The 19,284-nt window shown below is 38.7% G+C and overlaps 1 protein-coding gene across 4 annotated transcripts in view; it reads left to right on the top strand.

The window, feature by feature from the left end:
* The window catches only part of ATP2B1 (ATPase plasma membrane Ca2+ transporting 1), an 81,554-nt gene that overhangs the window by 16,688 nt on the left and 45,582 nt on the right, over positions 1-19,284 (top strand). For all 4 annotated transcript variants that reach the window (XM_060777339.2, XM_060777340.2, XM_060777337.2 and 1 more), the window contains exon 2: positions 18,337-18,769. In XM_060777339.2, coding sequence (XP_060633322.2) covers positions 18,565-18,769 — 205 coding nt within the window. In that variant the 5' untranslated portion in view covers positions 18,337-18,564. The remainder of the gene's footprint in view (positions 1-18,336; positions 18,770-19,284) is intronic.

Below are 19,284 nucleotides of genomic sequence, written 5' to 3'. Positions count from 1 at the left end.
AAGCCCTAGCATGATTTTTCAGAACTTTTGAGGAAGCTCAAAGTATAAGCCCTGCATCAAATAAGTCCTAGTTGCAGTGTGTTAAAAAGTTGTCGAAGGCTTTCATGGCCGGAATCACTGGGTTGTTGTAGGTTTTTTCGGGCTATATGGCCATGTTCTAGAGGCATTCTCTCTTGACGTTTCACCTGCATCTATGGCAAGCATCCTCAGAGGTAGTTCCAACAGACCTCACTACCTCTGAGGATGCTTGCCATAGATGCAGGCAAAATGTCAGGAGAGAATGCCTCTAGAACATGGCCATATAGCCCGAAAAAACCAACAACAACCCACTATTAAAAAGTTGATTTAAATAGTGTCCAAGCAGCTATACGTAGGCCATAATGAATCTTTTGGAACAAAAACTAATTTAAGACCCTGTCTTGTTTTCAAGGAAACAGAGTAGTTGTCTCTATCTCCTCCATTTTGAACTACATGGTTCATGAGAGGGTGACTTATGTCATCTATAATTCACTGGAAAGTTTAAATGGAAGCCATGTTCCTTCAGTTAATGTCTAGCTACCTACTTGTTGATACCATCATAAACTGGGTTGCTTGCTATTTTAAAGACTATTTAGCACAAATTATCTATTTCCTGCCATATGTTTAAGAATATGCAAGCAATCATGTTGGATAAGAGAACTAGTGTATTGTCTTCATTAGAGTGTTGGGACTGTGACTGTGAAATCAATGTTGTCGTCTTACACTGAACCATGAAATTCTGTTAAGTTGTTCATTTGATCTTCCTCATGGAGTTATTGTGAAAGAAGGAAGGAAGGAAGCTGGTTTAAGCTCATATAAATTTTCCTAACTGACAAATCTATGGATCCATGTGATCTATAATACTGCTTCATTAATTTTTCAGAAAGGTTTAAAGAAGGTTGTTAGTGTGTGTAAAGAATCTTTGTCAGTTCTGCAACACTGAACGTGGTTATCCAAGGTATTCTTTTATTGTGAAGTTGTATATTATTTCAATTTAACGGTCAAGATCACTACTTTAGATTGGGATAGACTACTTGCTACCCTTTTAGATGTTTTATTCTGCAACTTCTAAGTTACATCCAGCATAGATAGTGGGGAATATAAGCCAAAATATCCAGAAGGCACTAGGTTGCCTTTTCCTGTTGCATAGCTGTATTCAGGAATTCCTGAAGCCATGTAATAAAACACTTGAACACATGATGACATCCCAGTGTCATCCTCAAATATCAGATGCCCTCCAGCTTCTTTGTACAGATGTCTAAAGAGACGAGTGGAGCTGTATACATACCAGTGTGCATAGTAAGAACCTCAGTGGTAGAGAGTTTGAGTTCATTTGAAGACTCATGTATTTACATGTATATGTACATCAATCAGTACAGGCCTGGGATTTTGTTTCTAAGGTGACTTACACTTCTAGAAGCCTTGAACATTTAAGCCAAGGCTTTTAAAAAGTAGAAAGCTGCATAGACATTTTCTATTGTGATTTTGTAAGTGATTTTCTTTTTATAGTATGTATACAGATGGAAATGCCCAGGGAAAAAAGCAGAACATCTTGCTCCATTTCAATTTTTCCAGTGGAAACTTTGTGGTACCAAAAAAATCCCAAACCAAAACTCAAAACAACATACCCTGATTTTTCCTTTAAGAAATTTCTGAAATGCCTAAGGCAGTTTTGGAACGGACTTTAAAGCACGCAGCAGCAGCAGCTGAAATGTTAAGTCTGTGCTGAGGCACATGGTCACAAAGATGTGTAATATCAAACCTGAGTTGACTTTTATTTTATGCTTTGGAAACCAGAAGTGAATATAAGCAAAGATATCTCAGCTGAGAAGGTCTTTTGGAAGAAGCAATATAAAGAAACTATTCAATAATGATGTATAGTATGAGAGTTCAATAAAGGTAGGAAATACTATATTAGTTACAGTATTTCCCATCAGTGGGAAACAATGTACAATTACAGAACTGTGAAGTACTTTTTCATCCCTCCTTCATGCTTCCCATCTGCTGATCTTTTAACTATTTTGAAAAAGAATATCAACACAGAATCCTTATATAAAGGAAAGTTATGGGCAACATTACTATGCCACCTCCTTGGTCTGTCTCAGGCCTAGAAAAAACTTTTGTAAACAAGTAACTGACTTGTGGCAATCTTGTAGGGTTTTCTAGGGAGGATTTGTTCAGAAGATGACTTTTTTCCTAATGTTACAAAAATGTGGATAAAATCAGCTTAAGCTAAAACGTGGTAAAACATGGGGTATTTAAAAGTTAATATCTATATTTAAAAATAACAGTTCTGTGCTGGTCTCTTTTGGAGTTTTTAAACAGAGGTTGGATTGTCATATGTCAGAAGCCCTGAACTGTTTGGGACCCGCATACCTGCATGACCGCATTTTGGTGTACGAACCCACACAATCTCTCCGATCATCTGGAGAGGCCCTACTCTTGCAGGCGCGCTTGGTGGGGACGAGGGAGAGGGCCTTCTCGATGGTGGCCTCCCGTCTCTGAAACTCCCTTCCCAAGGATATCAGGCAAGCCCCCACATTGGCAGTCTGAAAACGTGGCTGTTCCACGTGTGCCTTCCCAGAATAGGACACAATTCCCAGCAAAATGTCCTCAGAAGCACCTTAACTATTCGTTGGATTGCACTCCCTCATTTCTTTCAAAACCCTCTTACTAGATATATCCTACCTTTGTTCATGCCCAGTGTTTATTTTTTAATCTTAAACTATTACATTCGACCCAGCCATAGGTTTTTAAATCTTTATGTTTTATTGTTTATATGTGACTTATATTAACTGTATTGTTTTTTGTTTATTGCTTTTTTTGTTTGTTTATTGATGTGTTGTCGGGCTTGGCCCCATGTAAGCCACTCCGAGTCCCTTGGAGAGATGGTGGCAGGGTATATAAAGTATTATTATTATCATTATCATCATTATTATTATTATATGCTTTGTGTTTTCCTCCATGGCCTGGAGTTAGATAGATGGCCCTTTGTGGTCTCCTATCACACTGTGAAACCTAGTGATCTGCAAGCTGCATATTGCCTAACCTGTTCTACAAGCTCCAAGTGGTTCTCATGAGTTACAGTACGTTCCCATACTTTGCTTTCCTAAAGGGTTGCAACATTCCCAGCTCAGGTGGCTTTGATTCCAGTTTCTAGGAGCGTATGAAGTCTTATTGGTGATTTTTATTCCAGTTTCTAGGAGCATATGAAGTCCTATTGACAGGGAAAGTTTAATTTTCTTAACATGTGCTAAGAAATCCCCATTTCATCACAACACAGTAGAAGACCAGTATTTTATTTGAAATTGTATGTAGCCATTTGAATGTGGGTTAATTAATTACACACTAGTTTTGTATAACTTCCTAGCCCACAAGGGCTTCCAAGGTGATGAACAAAGAAAAAGTAATTAAAACAATGTCAAGATAATATTATTATTGTATTTATTTATATTCCATTTATCTCTCCCAAAGGAGACTCAAAGTGGCTTACCATAAAAGCTTTAGCATACAATTGAAAATAAACAAATATGCAAACATTAAAACAGAATTAAATATAAACAGTATTAAAAATTCACAGTTAAAATCCACTAAAACATATTCACAGTTAAAAACCACAGCACCCCCTGACTTGATCTTAAAAACCTTCATCTTTAGAAGCCTGTCTGAATAAAAAGGAATATTAAAATATTCTTTTGAAACCCTTAAAAGCAACCTGAAACAGTTAAAATGGTAATTTCCTAACTAGTTTCAAAGTTTTGGCAATCATTTTACAGTTCAGCAAAATTTGGCTAATCTGGAAGTTTCACCTTGTATTATGCAAGTAAGAAGTTTCATGGAAAACAGTTGCACAAGTTTAGACAAGGCTTGTTTATGTCTGAGCCTACTAAGAAAAGATGTGATTGTCTAAACTGGACCATAGGCTAGTAATTAATATTGGCATTTTGTATTCATTTAAGTAAATAAAAATATTTTGTCAAGTTTTGATTACAAACAATTCTAGAAGATTACGTTCCACCCAGAAATGCTGCCACTAATCACCATAACAGATTGCATAGAGATTCATCTTCTGTATAACAAGATGAATCAACTGAGACTGCTCTCAACAGGAAAGATAGAATGGAGTGAGAGAGGAGGGCCTGAGAAAAGGACCTAAGGGGCCACATCCGGCCCCCGGGCCTGGGTTTACCCATACCTGGACTAAAGGAAGAGAGAAGAGAAGCTTTCTGGAAAGTTGCTAGCTACACAATGGTGACTCTGATCCCTGTGGTTTGGACTAGTGATGTACTTGTTGCTAAAGGTAGCTTATGCTTAGTCAAGGGTGTACTTGATTTCATGGAATATCTCGTAATTATTTGTCCATGGACAGTTGAAACTGACAGATGAATACTAATGAGCCAGACTTATTGCTGAATATGTCAAGTACTGGCTTGAGAAGGTGTTGCTTCAGATCAGAGCAAATTATATGGCTGGCCTAAAAGGGAATGCTTAAGTTAGTAAGAGTTGTCTTATCACAAGCTCCAGAGGTATACTTTTAAAAATGGTTCAGAGATTGTAGCTCCTGCATACAGCTGCTGATCTCGGGGATTGGGAGAGGGGGGCTTACAGAAGGCTTTTGTTCATTGAGGAAAATTTAAAATAAAATTTCCTCTGGTATTTTCCAGCAGAAAAATGTTAGAAATATAATGTTATCAATTCCTTTATACAGCATAATAAAAGAACAGGTTAAAGTGGTCAGATAGAATGTATTTAATAGTCAAATCTACAATCAAATTATAATTCACTTTTTCAAGTGATATTTCCTTTTTCAAAACTTAATAAAACCCATTGTATGAATCAGAAATTTTTATTTTTTTATAATGTAGGCACATACCTAAAGTTTTGTTTTACATAGTTTTAAAGATCAAATTAGGTAGGTGACGTCCCCCATTCTCCATACACTGAGCAAACCGATTTCTGGCGTTTGTCATGACTCTTGCCAGCATAGCAGGCATTATTTTGGCAATTTCTTCCTGGATGTTGGTCTTCAAATCTTGTAGGGTCCTTGGACAGTTCACATAAACACAGGATTTCAAAAAACCCCATAGAAAAAAAATCATAAGGGGCCACATCTGGAGAGTGGCGTGGCCACTCCAAATCCGCTCGAAAAGTAGGCCTCAACAGCAAAAGCACGTTCCTCACTGTTCCTACGCATGATGGTGACTGAACTGTGTCAGGACAAAACTTTATACTCCTGCCTCTCGAATGAAACCACTAGCGCTCCGCTACATCTTCAACCGACTGAATGGCGCACATTTTAAAAAAGGAAGTTATGCTGCCTCACCCTGTATAACCCAGGCATCACTGACTTCCTAAACTAGTATTATTAGTTCCATGCTGGATGCAGTATAGAGAGAGAGCACAGAAAGCTACTTTAGTTAGGACATTTTATTTAAAATTTGGGACAGAAGACTTTCAGAATGAATTGAGATTGGGCTGACTGCCCTCTCTTAAGTACTGATGGCAAAATCATTAGTGTTGCATCTCAAAAATGGCAGTGTGGCATATCATCTAGAATGTGGACATTCTGCCTTATTTGTCCATCTAAGGTGTCTAGTTGTTTACTAGTGAATAACTTTTTTTTTGCCATTCTTGATTTTTCCTTTTTTTGTTTTGAGGAGTTGAAAGTATCCCACTGGGATAAAAGCTGCAGACTTGTTTCAAATGGACTTTACCATGTCAATGCTGAAAGGGATGCACTGTCTATCAATTTGTTTTGGAACTGCATTCTATATTCCTATTCAATCTTGTCATCAGTCGGGTGGTTCTCCCTGTAACGCAGGCATGGGGAACCTTCGGCTCTCCAGGTGTGGTGGACTTCAACTCCCACAATTCCTTGAGGCCAAGGTAAGCCTTTGGGGTGAATGCCGAGCCTCAAGGAATTGTGGGAGTTGAAGTCCACCACACCTGGAGAGCCAAAGGTTCCTGACCCCTGCTGTAACGGTTTCATCCACACATGGATGTTACACACACCTCAAACACAGTGTATTTTTAAGAAGATTTTGTTTCATCAGCCTATTTTCATTTGCAAAATGACTGGCCTGGACAGGTTTTCGCCCGGGTCATGGGACGGAGACAGTCCTGGTTGCCATTACGGATGAACTCTGTCGCCAGTCTGACAACAGTGAATCCACGCTACTGGTACTTCTCGACCTTACCGCAGCGTTTGACACCGTCGACTACGATCTAATGATTCACCGTCTTGCCATGTCCAGAGTTCGTGGTCAGGCCCTCAATTGGTTCAACTCATTTCTCCGGAACCGGAGTCAACACGTGGAGTACATGGATCATGTCTCCGATAGATCCCCCCTCCTACGTGGGCTCCCCCAAGGTGCAATTCTCTCTCCTCTTCTCTTCAACATCTACGTTAGACCCCTTGCTAGTTTGGCTCGGAGTTTCAGCCTGGACTGCTACCAATATGCAGACGATACCCAACTCCTTCTGTGCCTGGAGCCTGGAGCAAAGTCAATTCCAGACAATTTCACCCTATGTCTGGAAGCTCTGTCAAACTGGCTACGTGCTAGCAGACTGAAGGTGAACCCAGTGAAGACTGAGATTCTCTGGCATGGCCGCCCGGCAGGTCTGACTCCTCCATTACCCACCTTCGATGGTGCCGCCCTATCTCCATCGACCACTGTTAAGAGCTTAGGTGTCATCCTGGATTCACAGCTGACAATGGAAGCTCAGGTCTCTGCTGCCAGCAAACAGGCCTTTTTCCATCTACAACAAGCGAGGCAACTGGCACCCTACCTATCTTACGAGGCTCTGGCAACTGTCATCCATGCCACGGTCACGTCTAGGCAGGACTATTGCAACACCCTGTATGTGGGCCTTCCGATGTCTATGACCCGAAAGCTTCATATTGTTCAGAATGCGGCAGCCAGGTTACTCACAAGAACGCCCATGAAATGCCATATAATACCAGTGCTGCAACATTTACATTGGCTCCAACTGAGTACCGTGGCCTGTATAAGATGCTAGTTCTGACCTTTAAAATTCTTTACGGCCAGGGTCCATCATACCTTAGGGACCGCCTCTCCTTCTCCCATCATCGGAGGTCGCAACGACCAGCCCAACGTGACTTACTCCATATACCAGGTCCTAGAGAAGTGCACTTGGAAAGGACCAGACGCAGGGCTTTTTCTGTTTCTGCCCCTGCCTTGTGGAATTCCTTGCCGCCCTACATGAGAGCCATGTGTGACTTAGGGCCTTTTACTCTCGCACTTAAGACCTGGCTTTTTACTAGAGCATTCGATCTCTGTTAATTTTTAATTTTTGTATGTATGTATTTTATCTTTTATAATTTAGCTGTAAATCGCCTAGAGCATTCTCGGATGGAGGGCGATTAATAAGTTATTAAATGATGATGATGATGATGATGATGATGATATGTTAAAAGTTTGTAAGGAAATAATAGTGTTCAAATTAGAAAAGTTTTATTCAAATAAAATCAGTTCCCAGCTTCACACAATGTGTGATCTGTATGCTTGTTTTAGAATGCAAAGTTTATTAAACCATGGATAATGTTATAAAGAACAACTTTCAGTTCTTGGATGACATTAGCACATAGCACATTGTAGTATCCTTCATTAGTCTAATTGCATGGGATTAAAATGGATATGAATTACAATGGGCCCTCCATATCTGTGGGATATCAAAAAGATGTATACGCTCAAGTACCTGTTGAAAATTTTGTTGAGCAGCAGTGGAGGGTCCACCACTAATACCCTGTGCCATTTTTAAGTGAATGCATCTAGTTTTTCTGGAGGCCTTGCATCATTTCTGCTTGCCCGGCTTGCAGAGAGATAGAAATTCATTCACAGTCTCACAGTAAACTTGCAAACAGAACATACATGTTTGCCAGGCTTGCAATGAGGCAAATGCATTCACACTCTCTGGAAGCCTCACAAAGAGAATACCTGTGCTTGCAAAGCTGGCAGAGCAACTCTAAGTTTGGCTGTCCACCCTGTTATCCCTGCACACACCCAGAGGCAGGGTTGGCACTGCAGTTGTGTGAACTCCAGCCTTTACAGCACACTCTGAAACTCCCTTACCTCTCTTGTTCTCTGTTCCATATGCATGCTGAAGGCAGTTGCTGCTTCTGCACACCCATGTGAACCCCAACCTAAGCTACCCTGACTCTCACTTCCTCTTTTTCCACTTTCTTTTCTTCCACATGTCCACTGTGTTCAGCCACTGATTGTTGATTATGACAGTTATGTTTTTTATGATGTTTTTAAATTTTATTGTTTTATTGTGTCATGTTTTAATTGGATTTGACTGGACTTGGTCTCCATGTAAGCCGCCCCAAGACCTTTCGGGGAGATGGTGGCGGGATACAAAAACAAAGTTGTTATTATTATCATTTCACTCTTCCTGCTCTACTGACGGATACCTAATGTTCTGGAGGGTGAGCTAATGAGCATTGGAGACCTTGACTCCTCTGGTCTGGTGAGATCAAACAAGTCAGTAAATACGTGGTTTGTTGGATCGGTTGCAATTTTTAGGGCCTGTGTGTGTGTGTGTACCTTCAAATTGTTGGCACTCCAGCTAAGAAACTGCCGTGCCCTACTGTTTGAGAGCCTAGTAGTTAAATGATCAGAGCTTGGGCTCTGTCTTCTTATAAGCATGTGTTAGTATTTATATGTGGTTGGATTGCAATTTTTAATTTCTAACAAAGCAGTTTATCATTGGCTTTGACTGTTAGGGTTGCTGTGATTTGCAGCCCAACAATATATGCATGATTCTTAGCTCTGATATAAAGAATTCATTGTGGTCCCTTACAGTTTCTAGATAAACCTAGGCATACTTGGAGTAGAACTCTTTATCCATCTTGTATCCTCTCCTTCTATGTAGCCTGGTCACTTGGGAGCTTGTGGTGAACAGCAAAAGCATTTAACTCTTAGAAGCTTATAGAGCAGAGCAAATTGTAAGATTAGCGTGCTGATTGTTATCATTTGTATTTTATGACAAACAACAGTCATAGAGTTGAAAGAAAGGCTGAACAGCTTACCTAGTTAAGTTTAATGAAATAAGGCAAGCTATAACACAGATGAGATGGGACATTCTTTTAGAACTTCAGTTATTCTTTCAGAGATGTTTCTTATTTTCTATTTTCAAACACAGAACCGAATTACATTACCTATCTTTTCCTGCCTTTGTTCCCAGTCAGTTCTTGGTCATTGGAGATTGTCTGACAAAATCTACTTCGATGGTATACACTCAGTTTTTCCATACTACCTTGAACAGCAATGCATGATTTTAATACCATTTTCTTCTTCTTCCATCCATGTATACGTTTTTTTGGTTGACCTAATAATTAACATGTTACCACAATATGGACTCCTGGGTTTTTAATATTTTGGAAGTAAAAACATTTTAAATTCTGTAGGAAAGTTTGAACTCGTATGCCATTTGACCAAGTTATCAAACTACTTAAGAATTTGAAATGGCAATACAGTCTCTGATCCAGAACATGGGATAGATTTGTTTTATAACAACAACGAGAATTTCGTAGGAGTGTCAGAGTTGTCTCTTCCCACATCTAAACCATCTTCAAACTCAGAATGGTAAATCTACAGCTGTGCCTTCAGGATATATGGTGCATTTTATTCTTTTGTGTATTTGAATATCTCTTACTATTAAGTGGGCCTTATTTATTAAGAGATTTCTTTCCTCTAGGAAGGAAATGTTATCATCCAGAACAGTATTGGCTTCCTTACTGAGGGCTGTGCCCCAGTTTATTTTTGCTTCTGGATCCTGCCTCAGCCTAAATAAGGGATATGGTTGAGTTAAAGTACTGATAATATCTTCTGCTTAGTGTGAATCTGTGTCTGTTATTTACAAAAAACACTTTCTTTCATATAATTGCCATGTATCTATAAAATTATGTACATGGCAGGTTAAAGTATGAATTTGTTTTTTAAATAATAGAGAAATGTTTAATAGCCATATTGCTAAATTTTATAGAGGTATTCATGGAGATATCGTTACAAATCGATCAGTGCTGAGAATTAATAAGTATTTATGGTTTTTTTTAGTTTTGTTGAATTTGATTAGAAATGTTAGCTACATGAATATCTGAAGTACATATAAACGTTGACAGAATTTATTTAAAAATGTGTCATCTTAAAATACCTTATTCTAAAAATCAAGCCAATAGCAAAACAAATGTAGACATATCAGACAGCAGCAATGTGATGTTCTACAGATTTGTAAGGGCTTTTGAGCTAATTATATCTAAGCAAAGGATTTCCTAAGATAATCACTGAGGGAGCGTTCTCTGGAAGCAGGCTGTTAATAATATGCAGCTGAAGGTCAAATCTTCTATACCAAAGCGGCCAAAGCTTAAGTTATATGTCATAAAATGAACTGTTGGTATCATTTTTTTAATCAGCTCATAGACAGGAGGGATGTGTTAAAGTCTCTGGTTGTGGAACACATTAAAAAAAACACTGCATTTTACTGTCAAATTGATAAGTTTCATATTGAGCCCACAGAGTTTGCTAGGCTGATTTATTTGCAACCTGCCAGGATGTTGAGAACATAAGGGTTGCAAGCGTGCATAGCTTTTGAATCATTAATTAAATATGCACGTTCTTCTCTGCACATTGACTTATGTTACTCAAAAGTTTGAAACAGTCTTGTTTTGTTAGCATTATATAAATTACATTAATAACTTTGAAGAAACCAAATTTTGGCAATGCAGTAGCAAAGTAAAGCAAATCCAGGTCGTTCAGCAACAGTGATGATGTGAGATCTCTCCCAAGGGTTCAGAGAAGAAAAGTGAATGTCACCACTTCTAGTTGTTGTCCACTTCTGATACAGGGTACGCTTTCTGTATCAAGGTTACATGAGGTCAGCATCAAGTTCATATCACAGACTTGATGGTTTAACTTGAAATAATACCATTGCCATCCCATCAGTCTAGAGATGGATCGAAATTGGTGTGTAATGCAGAAATACATGTTTTGTACTGATAACCAGAAAGGAATGCAAGTAATTTATTGTCACCTTCATCATCTTGCAAACGTATTCCATAGTTTATGTTACTGATTGGAACAAAGTATATGAAGTGGTTGTCAAATCAATGTCAGTATTCCACTGGGTTTCTGAACTCTGCACAAAATCTATATTCTCTTAGCATTAACGTACTTAACATTCAATTATCTTTATGACCCTAGTGTTGGCATATAGACCCTATTTTGTGTTCTACTTCTTTTGTTTTCTTCCTTTCACACTCTTAAGTTTTCGTTAGCGTATGTATTCATTGTCTAATACTGCTTCAAGATTGATAGCCTTTTATCTTGGTCCCTATTTTACATACTGTTCAGATGACTGGTTGTGTTGTGTTTTATTATTATACTAGCTGTCCCCTGCCACGTGTTGCTGTGGCCCAGTCTGTGTATATGTATTTTGTGTGGGTATATATGTATATATATATATATGTGTGTGTGTGTGTATTTGTGTATATGTGTAAATATGTTGTTTTGCGCATGCATTGTGATTTATTTTTGCTTTTTTTAGTCTCTTGTGCTGTGGTTTTCAGTGTTTTTATAAGTGATGGTCACTTATTGGCGTGATATATGTATTTTGTCCAAATGTGGTGTCTATTCTCCCAGTGGTTTTTTATTTATGTTAATCATAAATACACGGACAGTATTTTATTTATTTTTATAGAATGTCTTGAGCAGTGTTTCTAAACCTTTTTAATGCCACAACCCCTTAATGCTATTTTAGTTGCTTCTTCATAACTGTCATTTTGCTAGTGTTCTGAATTATCTTGTAAATATCTGATATGCAAGATGTATTTATGTTGAAAGTCTTCAAAAATACATTGTATTTCTGTTGTTATAAATTGAACATAATTAAAGCATACTGATTAATCACAAAAACAGTAAGTTTGGGGAGTATGGACAATGGATGATGGGATTTGGAGTACCTTCAACTGATTCAGCTCAGTTCCACAGACCACTAAGACCCCCATGAATGACAGATCTGAACCAAACTTGACCCACAGAACCTTCATGACCAGCAGAAAATACTCGAGAGGTTTGGGAGGAATCCATAGTAATAGGATCCTAGTGTTGCAAGAGACCTACAAGGGCCATCCAGTCCAACCTCCCTCTGCCATAAGGGAAAAACACAATCCAAGCACTCCTAACAGATGGCTATAGAGACTCTGCTTAATAATATTATTATTAATAATAATAGTAATAGAATCCTAGAGTAGGGAGACCTCCAAGGGCCATCCAGTCCAACCTCTTTCTGGCATAAGGGAAAAGCACATGAAAATACTCCGGATAGATGGCCATTTAGACTCTCCTTATTAATAATAATAATAATAATTATTATTATTATTATTATTATTATTATTCCTTTCTTCCTCCCTCCCGTCCTCTCTCCTTTCCCTTCCTTCCTTACTTCCCTCTCCCATCCCTGCCTCCTTTACTTTCCTTCCTCTTTCTTTCCTTCTACCTTTCCTTCCATTCATATCCTTCTTTTCACCAGTCCTTTTCTTACTTTCCTCTCTCCTTTCTTTCTCTTCCTTCCTCCCTTCCTTCTGTGGCAGTTGGTAAGGGATGTGGAGGCCAACTTAGGGAGTGGCTGATCTTCCAATGGTTTGCATCCTCCCTTTACCCAACGATCCCGAGGGGGTGTGTGTGTGTGTGTGCAGCCACTCCTGCAGCCAGGCTTCCCTTTCAATCCTCTGGTTTTGGGGGAGGGGTTGCCTGGGGGCCACTTGGGCCTCAAGGAGCCTCTACGTGACTGCCAGGGCTTGCCTCGCCCAGCCTCCACTCTCTCCTCCGTCTCCTTCCTTCCTTCCTTCCTTTCCTGAATCTCTCCCCTCCCGAAAAGAAAGAGGACCCTGCCTTCCTGCTTGGAGGAGGGGCTCCATGGTGAGGCAGTCCTTTTCCCTCTTGACGGTTAGTGCCTCAGTCTTCTTGTGCATGCTGTGGAGGGGGCCTTTTGCGCATGCTCAGTTAGGTACTTTTTGGAGGGGGATATTAAAGTTATTTCCCATTCGTTTTTAAAGACTTTTTTGTTTGGAAGACATAAATTGGATAAGAATGTGTTTTGCTGCCAAATTTGGTGTCAATTCATCCAGGGGATTTTGAGTTCTGTGAATCCCACAAACGAACATTACATTTTTATTTATATAGATATGGGGAGTGGAGATAAGTAGTTCAGGTTCTTTATATATGAAAACTTGCTTGTATATGAAAGAATATTTCTGAAGAAGCACTACTTCTGTCAGAAGGAATGTTTCTGGTATTAATCTTAAGATTGTTATAGCTGTTAATATTATTAAAGTAATTCAAGAGTTTTTAAAACTTTGATGAAACAGTCCTGTAGATCAGTTGCAAGTTTATATACTTATGTGGGAAGAGAGGGAGGAAGATCCGGAGATTTCAATAGAAACTGTAAGCTTTCACTTGAGTTTCAGATCATAGCCAGGACTTCAAGAGATTGTATAGCAGATCAGTGTGTCCAGGAAGTGTATGAAGCACTCAAGAAATCTCCAAGAAGTAACTCTAGTGTTGCTTCTGTTGATATCCGTAAATTGGGAATGATGTTCCTGACATTGGGGATCAAGTGTTGCAGTATTAGATATATAAGCTGGAGTCTAAATAAATGACAACACATGTTGATAGTGATGATACTTATAAGCCTTGAGCATTAAAATCATTCAGTAATATTTCTGCTCAGAATCTTTTCTGCTTTGTTCATTATGGAAAAAATTATAAGCCGAGTGAGAGGGGAGAGAAGGAATAGTACAATTAAATTCAAATCAAAATTCAGTTCTCTTAAGAGCAGTACATGCTCATATGTATCCATTGTATATTTTTGGCAACTCCATGAATATCATAGGCAAGAAATAGAGGTAGTTTTGCCAGTTCCGTTTTCTGAAATATAGCATATAGTACCTGGTATTCATTGGCATTCTCCCAGCCAAGTACTTACCAAAGCTGACCTTGCTTAGCTTTCAAGAACCGACAAGATCTGGTACCCATGAGACATATTTAAATGCTGTAAGCCATCAAGTACTGTACTAGGAAGAGGACAATTATCCAGTGCTGTTGCATAGATAATATACCAGTTATTGATTTCTGGGGTTAGGTAGAGATTTAGCAGTATGTGTGGTAGACTTGGGCCCGAATCGCTGTTAACGAAAAGAGTTGTAGTTTTCAGAGGACCATTTTCGTTTAATTTCTGAAAACAGAAAGGGGAAGAGCGAGACAAAAGGACCAGTGAAACAGATTCAGAGAGCCGAAATTTTCGGAAAGAGTTAAGTTCACAAAAATATCCAAGACAGGGGATTTGCAATGTCTTTTTCTCTCCCCGGCAAAAGATGCCTCCTCCATTTTTTCTTGGAAAGAAACCTCCTTCTCCAGAGAGGACCCTGGGAACTCGCTTTCCCAGTGGCACTAGCATAGGGTGGTCACTGAAAAGTTCCTCTCGGAGGATGAACGGAGTTGAAGTCTTTCTCTCTGTGTGTTTCTCAGCCAACAAAAAGCCTGGTGGTGTCCATACTCTGAATGGAGTTGAAGTTTCTCTCTGTGTGTGTTTCTTAGCCAAAAAAAAGCCTGGTGGTGTCCATACTCTGATTGGCTGAGAATGGACACAACCAGTGACCACAATTCCCAGAATCCTCTCTTGTGGTATGTCTTTAAAATTAAGATAATTAAAAAAAATCAATAGTGACTTGTTTTGAAACTTGGGAGGCCTATAGTTGTAAATGGGGTCTACAACTGAGGTAGGCTTCATGCAGACAGGCCTTAAAATGGCTGAGGATTGAGCGTTTAAAGTTTTCCATTGTAGCCAATGGGCCAAATCCCTGCCGAATGAAACAACATCACCCCTCCCCTTTCTGATAACTTTCCAGTAAACAAAATGAGGGGTCAGACAAAACAGACCCGAAAATTGCATGCCTTTTGGCCTGAATGCATGTGCCTATTGTATACATCTGCAAATTTCAAATATGCTGTAACACAATATTAATACACTAAAAAAACACACCAGATATTAATTGCATTTGAAAACTTGAGCATTTTCTTCCATTTCTCTTGCTGCTGGACATAATGCCTAAGTTTTATGGTGGCATTAATGTGTATTATGCTATAATATACAAAATGATAAGTCCCGGTTCCAAGGAGTTCATAGTTTAGAGTTAAACACAAAAGAAACAAGGCTCTTTCAATTCAGGGTAGTTTTTATAATAAGGTTTTTGGGAGAAGGGAGTTTACAAAAAAGGTTGATTTAATAAGAGATTTAGAGGGAAATGGGAGATAGCATCATGTGAGTTTTCTGGGAGGCAGTTCCATCCATCCAGGGCAGCAAGGGAAAAAGAAAGTACCGTGAGAGATTAGTTGGTGGAGGGTAGTGAAGCTGGACAAATGAAGATGTTTTTAATGGTTATATAAATCAAGCGAAGAGTGGGGAAAAGGTGTCACAACCTTTATGATCGGACCAATTATCTTGTGGATTTATGAGAAGATAGCATTCAAAGATCATGTGATCAAAACAAAATTGACAATAATTTTGCGAGCAAAATGCTGAATGTTTATGAAGAAAACAAGGTGAGACAGTAGAAAAAACTGTAATATAGGTGAGAGATCACCAGAGGGAGTAAAAATGCTTGTGTAAATTTTACATATGGTGTGAAATGTGAGGAACAAAAGAAGAATCAAATTTGAAGTTACACTGCCTATTTAACAAAGTGGATTGTAGGATAGTTAAGCGTTTGCATTGTGATCTGCATGTCCTATGTTTCTTGATGTCATCTTAATTGCAGTTTCTTATTGTATTTTTGTTTGTTTATGGTAAATGAAGGAAAGTGTATACAGTGGGGAGGACTTGGGGGAAAGATGGAGAATATGGATACACTGAGCAAAAAATGATGGCAGAGTATCTTTGCAGAACTATCAGAGGCAGTTGGAGACATGGGATTAAACAGTTTGGGATACTTCAGATTTAAGTGGGAGAAAGCAGGTATACAGGTGTTGCTGAACGCTATCTGGTTGTATGAGTGTGTTGAGTGTGTATAGCAAGAGAAGAGGACTAAGAACAGATCCCAGAGGAATTTCAACATAGACATGGATATGTTCGGTAGGTAGTGAACCCACTAAGGCAGGGGTTCCCAAACTAAGGCCCCTGGGCCAGAGATGGCACTTCAAGGTCATTTACCTGTCCCCTCCCCTAAACCTTAGACTTAGGGTCGCCCAAAGTCTGAAATGACTTGAAGGCACACAACAACAATCCTAATTAACTTGACTCATCAGACAAAAGCAGGCCCACTACAGATAAGACACGTGCGGTGTGCATAGGAATTTGTTTGGTTTTTTTTTTCAAACTATAGTCTAACCCCCCCCCCCCCCCCCCCAAAAAAAAAGTCTTGGAGACTGTGAAGCAGCCCTCTGAGTATTACAGAAAGTGATTTTGCTGATCAGATTATTACATAGGATATCCAGAAATCAGTTTGAGGCCTGCTTAGACGGTGATTACACAAACCAGAGCATTAATATGCGTTAAGGGCTTTCTTTCACATGCTCTCCTGGGCATAAAAGAACAATAAACCAAGCATGGGCAATTTATCTGATATGTATTTCCAAGTTGTATTCAGGACTTATTTCTATATTTCAATCATGGATATACAAAATATATTTGTTGGGAGACAAAGATTTCTGATAAGAGAGAAACAGTGCAAACTGTATTCTATTTAGATGTAAATTAATACTCAGTGTTCAGATTCACAGCTTTGTTTAGGAAAATCTGCCTTTACCATTCTGATTTGAGTTACCTTTGCTTAAATCATTGGTTAAAGCTTACAGGTCCTATTTGACATCTCTTCCTCCCTCTCTTCCAACACACAAAAAATGTTTTCACCCTTACCACAATCATTAACCAGAAATGGGTTTGTAGGCTAAAGCTGAAAATTTTCACTGCTGCAGAGGCAGTTGCACCTTATAAAAGTTTCACAAGCTTAAACAGTTCATGTTAAAAAGGCATTCCCCAAAGAATAACCATTTTTCAAAATCAGATATAGAGAGCTTTAATATAGGTAACTTATTTGATAAGTTTTAAGTACATGTAACAAAGAATTCTGATTATCCGCTTTAACTAGGTTATTTCTCAAGATGTCCATAACTTTGCCCGTAGCAACTTGGATAGTACAGTTTGGAAGAACGTTTTTACCCCTTTTCTCAGCAATATGTTCTCTGTGGTTTCGAAGTTGCTTTTATGTGGACAGAAGAGAAAAAGGGCAGCGGTGGATGTGTTCACTTTATTTCATATTTTGCTCTCTTTTTTTCTTCTTATTCTGAATATACACTACGTACTTTCAAAGAGATTGAACTGTCTGTAGTTTTTTATTATTACTTGCATTGACATTTCTGGGATGCCCATAATGAGAACATTAAGAAGATAGTCCATTGAAGTTTCCTTCTTTTACAATTGGGAATATATTTGCCAGTTTCTTTAAAAATCAAAGCAAAATTCTCATGACCAAACATACAAGAACAAAGTTTTTTCCTTTTTCAGCAGAACAGAGAGGCCACCAGATATTTTAATGTCTGCTATTTCAGTACTGTTGAAAGTATTTCTGGTCTCTCAGAATTTCTTGCTATACTTACATGGACTAAATTCCACAATTAGTGAGCTATTCTTTCAGTCTCAGAATTTCAGAAGCCCCTTTTTAGGCATTTTGTTGAGCATTTCAAAGTGGCTTCCTCTCTTCTCCAAGTGACCCTATCCTCTTTAGTCCTTTGCATAATTTTATAAAGGTATGAAGAGAGTCATTTAGAAGCTTGTGTGACTAGGAACTTCGAAAAGAGGGGATTTCCAACTATGTAAAAATGGAAAAGGATGCCATTTATTGACTGCTTATAAATCTTTTCCAGACCTTCAGATGTACAATAAGAAATTCTGAAGAGCCAGTGGACGTGATAAGGATGAGATTTGTCCTGAGCTGAAGGATAGGGCAGCAGGGACAACTCATCAAGTGAGATGTAAAAGATAGAAGGAGGGGGTGATAACTGATAACTGGCAGGGAAGACTAGGTAAAAAGCACAGCAAAGACTTTATGTTTTAGCATTGAGTAATGGGAAGTCATTGGCAGAAAGTGAGAGTAGATATAATGAGTAAACATGTTAATGAAAGCTGCAGGACAGCCCTTAACAGTGAAGAAGGCCTGTGGGTGAAGCTTTGCTGAACAAGCAAATAAATGTGGTCTGTATGTGTTGAATCTTGCTGCTCTGAACATCTTTCTTTTGTTCACAGATTGCTTTCTCCATTCAACTGAAGTGGAATGCATCAACGAACTATGGGACTGCACTCAAGATAACGCTTCTGGAAAAACTGTCTCATGGCTCTCTTCTTTTTGAGTGGTTTATATCTACATTTTTGATGGTTTTCATATCTGAAGGATTTATTTTTCATTTGGAAATATTTAAAATAATTAATTGTTTGTTTTTGGAGACAACTTGCTCCTGTAGAACACTTTAAGACATGGGAGACATGGCTAACAACTCGGTCGCATATAGTGGCGTAAAATATACTATAAAAGATTCAAATCATGGAGAATTTGGCATTACACTTGAAGAGCTCCGTGACCTTATGGAATTGCGTGCTGCTGATGCTTTGCATAAAATACAAGACTGCTATGGAGATGTGTATGGAATCTGTACAAGATTGAAAACCTCTCCAAATGAAGGTAAGGATAATTTTTCATAAATCACAAGTAACATGTATACTTATTCTGTTCATGTTTTCTTGCTCAGATGTATGCATTGTTTGTTAGGTATTACTGATAGTTGACAGCAACATTTTATAGATCTATTTGTATATTGATATACAGTTTTGTTTTCTGTTATATTAAACTGATGAGCCAAACAGTATACGTTTTTATTATGTAAAATAAAACGATGAACTTAAGAATTTAAATGGTCTATACCAGTAATGGGCAACCTTTTGAGCTTGGTGTGTCAAAATTCACCAAAAAAACGAGCACAACCCGGGTGGGGAAAAAACCGTAATTTTTTCAATATTTATAGTTTTGAAAACAAAAATGTATAATTGTAATGTATAACTGTATTTAATAAATGGCGATCACAAGGACCCCAGAGATGTGTCCCCCATGGCATTCCGCTGCTCCCTGCTCTTCCGCCCGCAAGTGAGGTCCAAGATACCCTAATGGCCTAACCAGAAGTCCCAGAACTAGACACTCTG

Source organism: Anolis sagrei, chromosome 5 (genome assembly GCF_037176765.1).
Source record: "Anolis sagrei isolate rAnoSag1 chromosome 5, rAnoSag1.mat, whole genome shotgun sequence".
In the NCBI taxonomy this organism is placed as follows: Eukaryota; Metazoa; Chordata; class Lepidosauria; order Squamata; family Dactyloidae; genus Anolis; species Anolis sagrei.
Note: the sequence above shows the minus strand (reverse complement) of the source record. Positions and strands in the feature narration are given on the sequence as shown.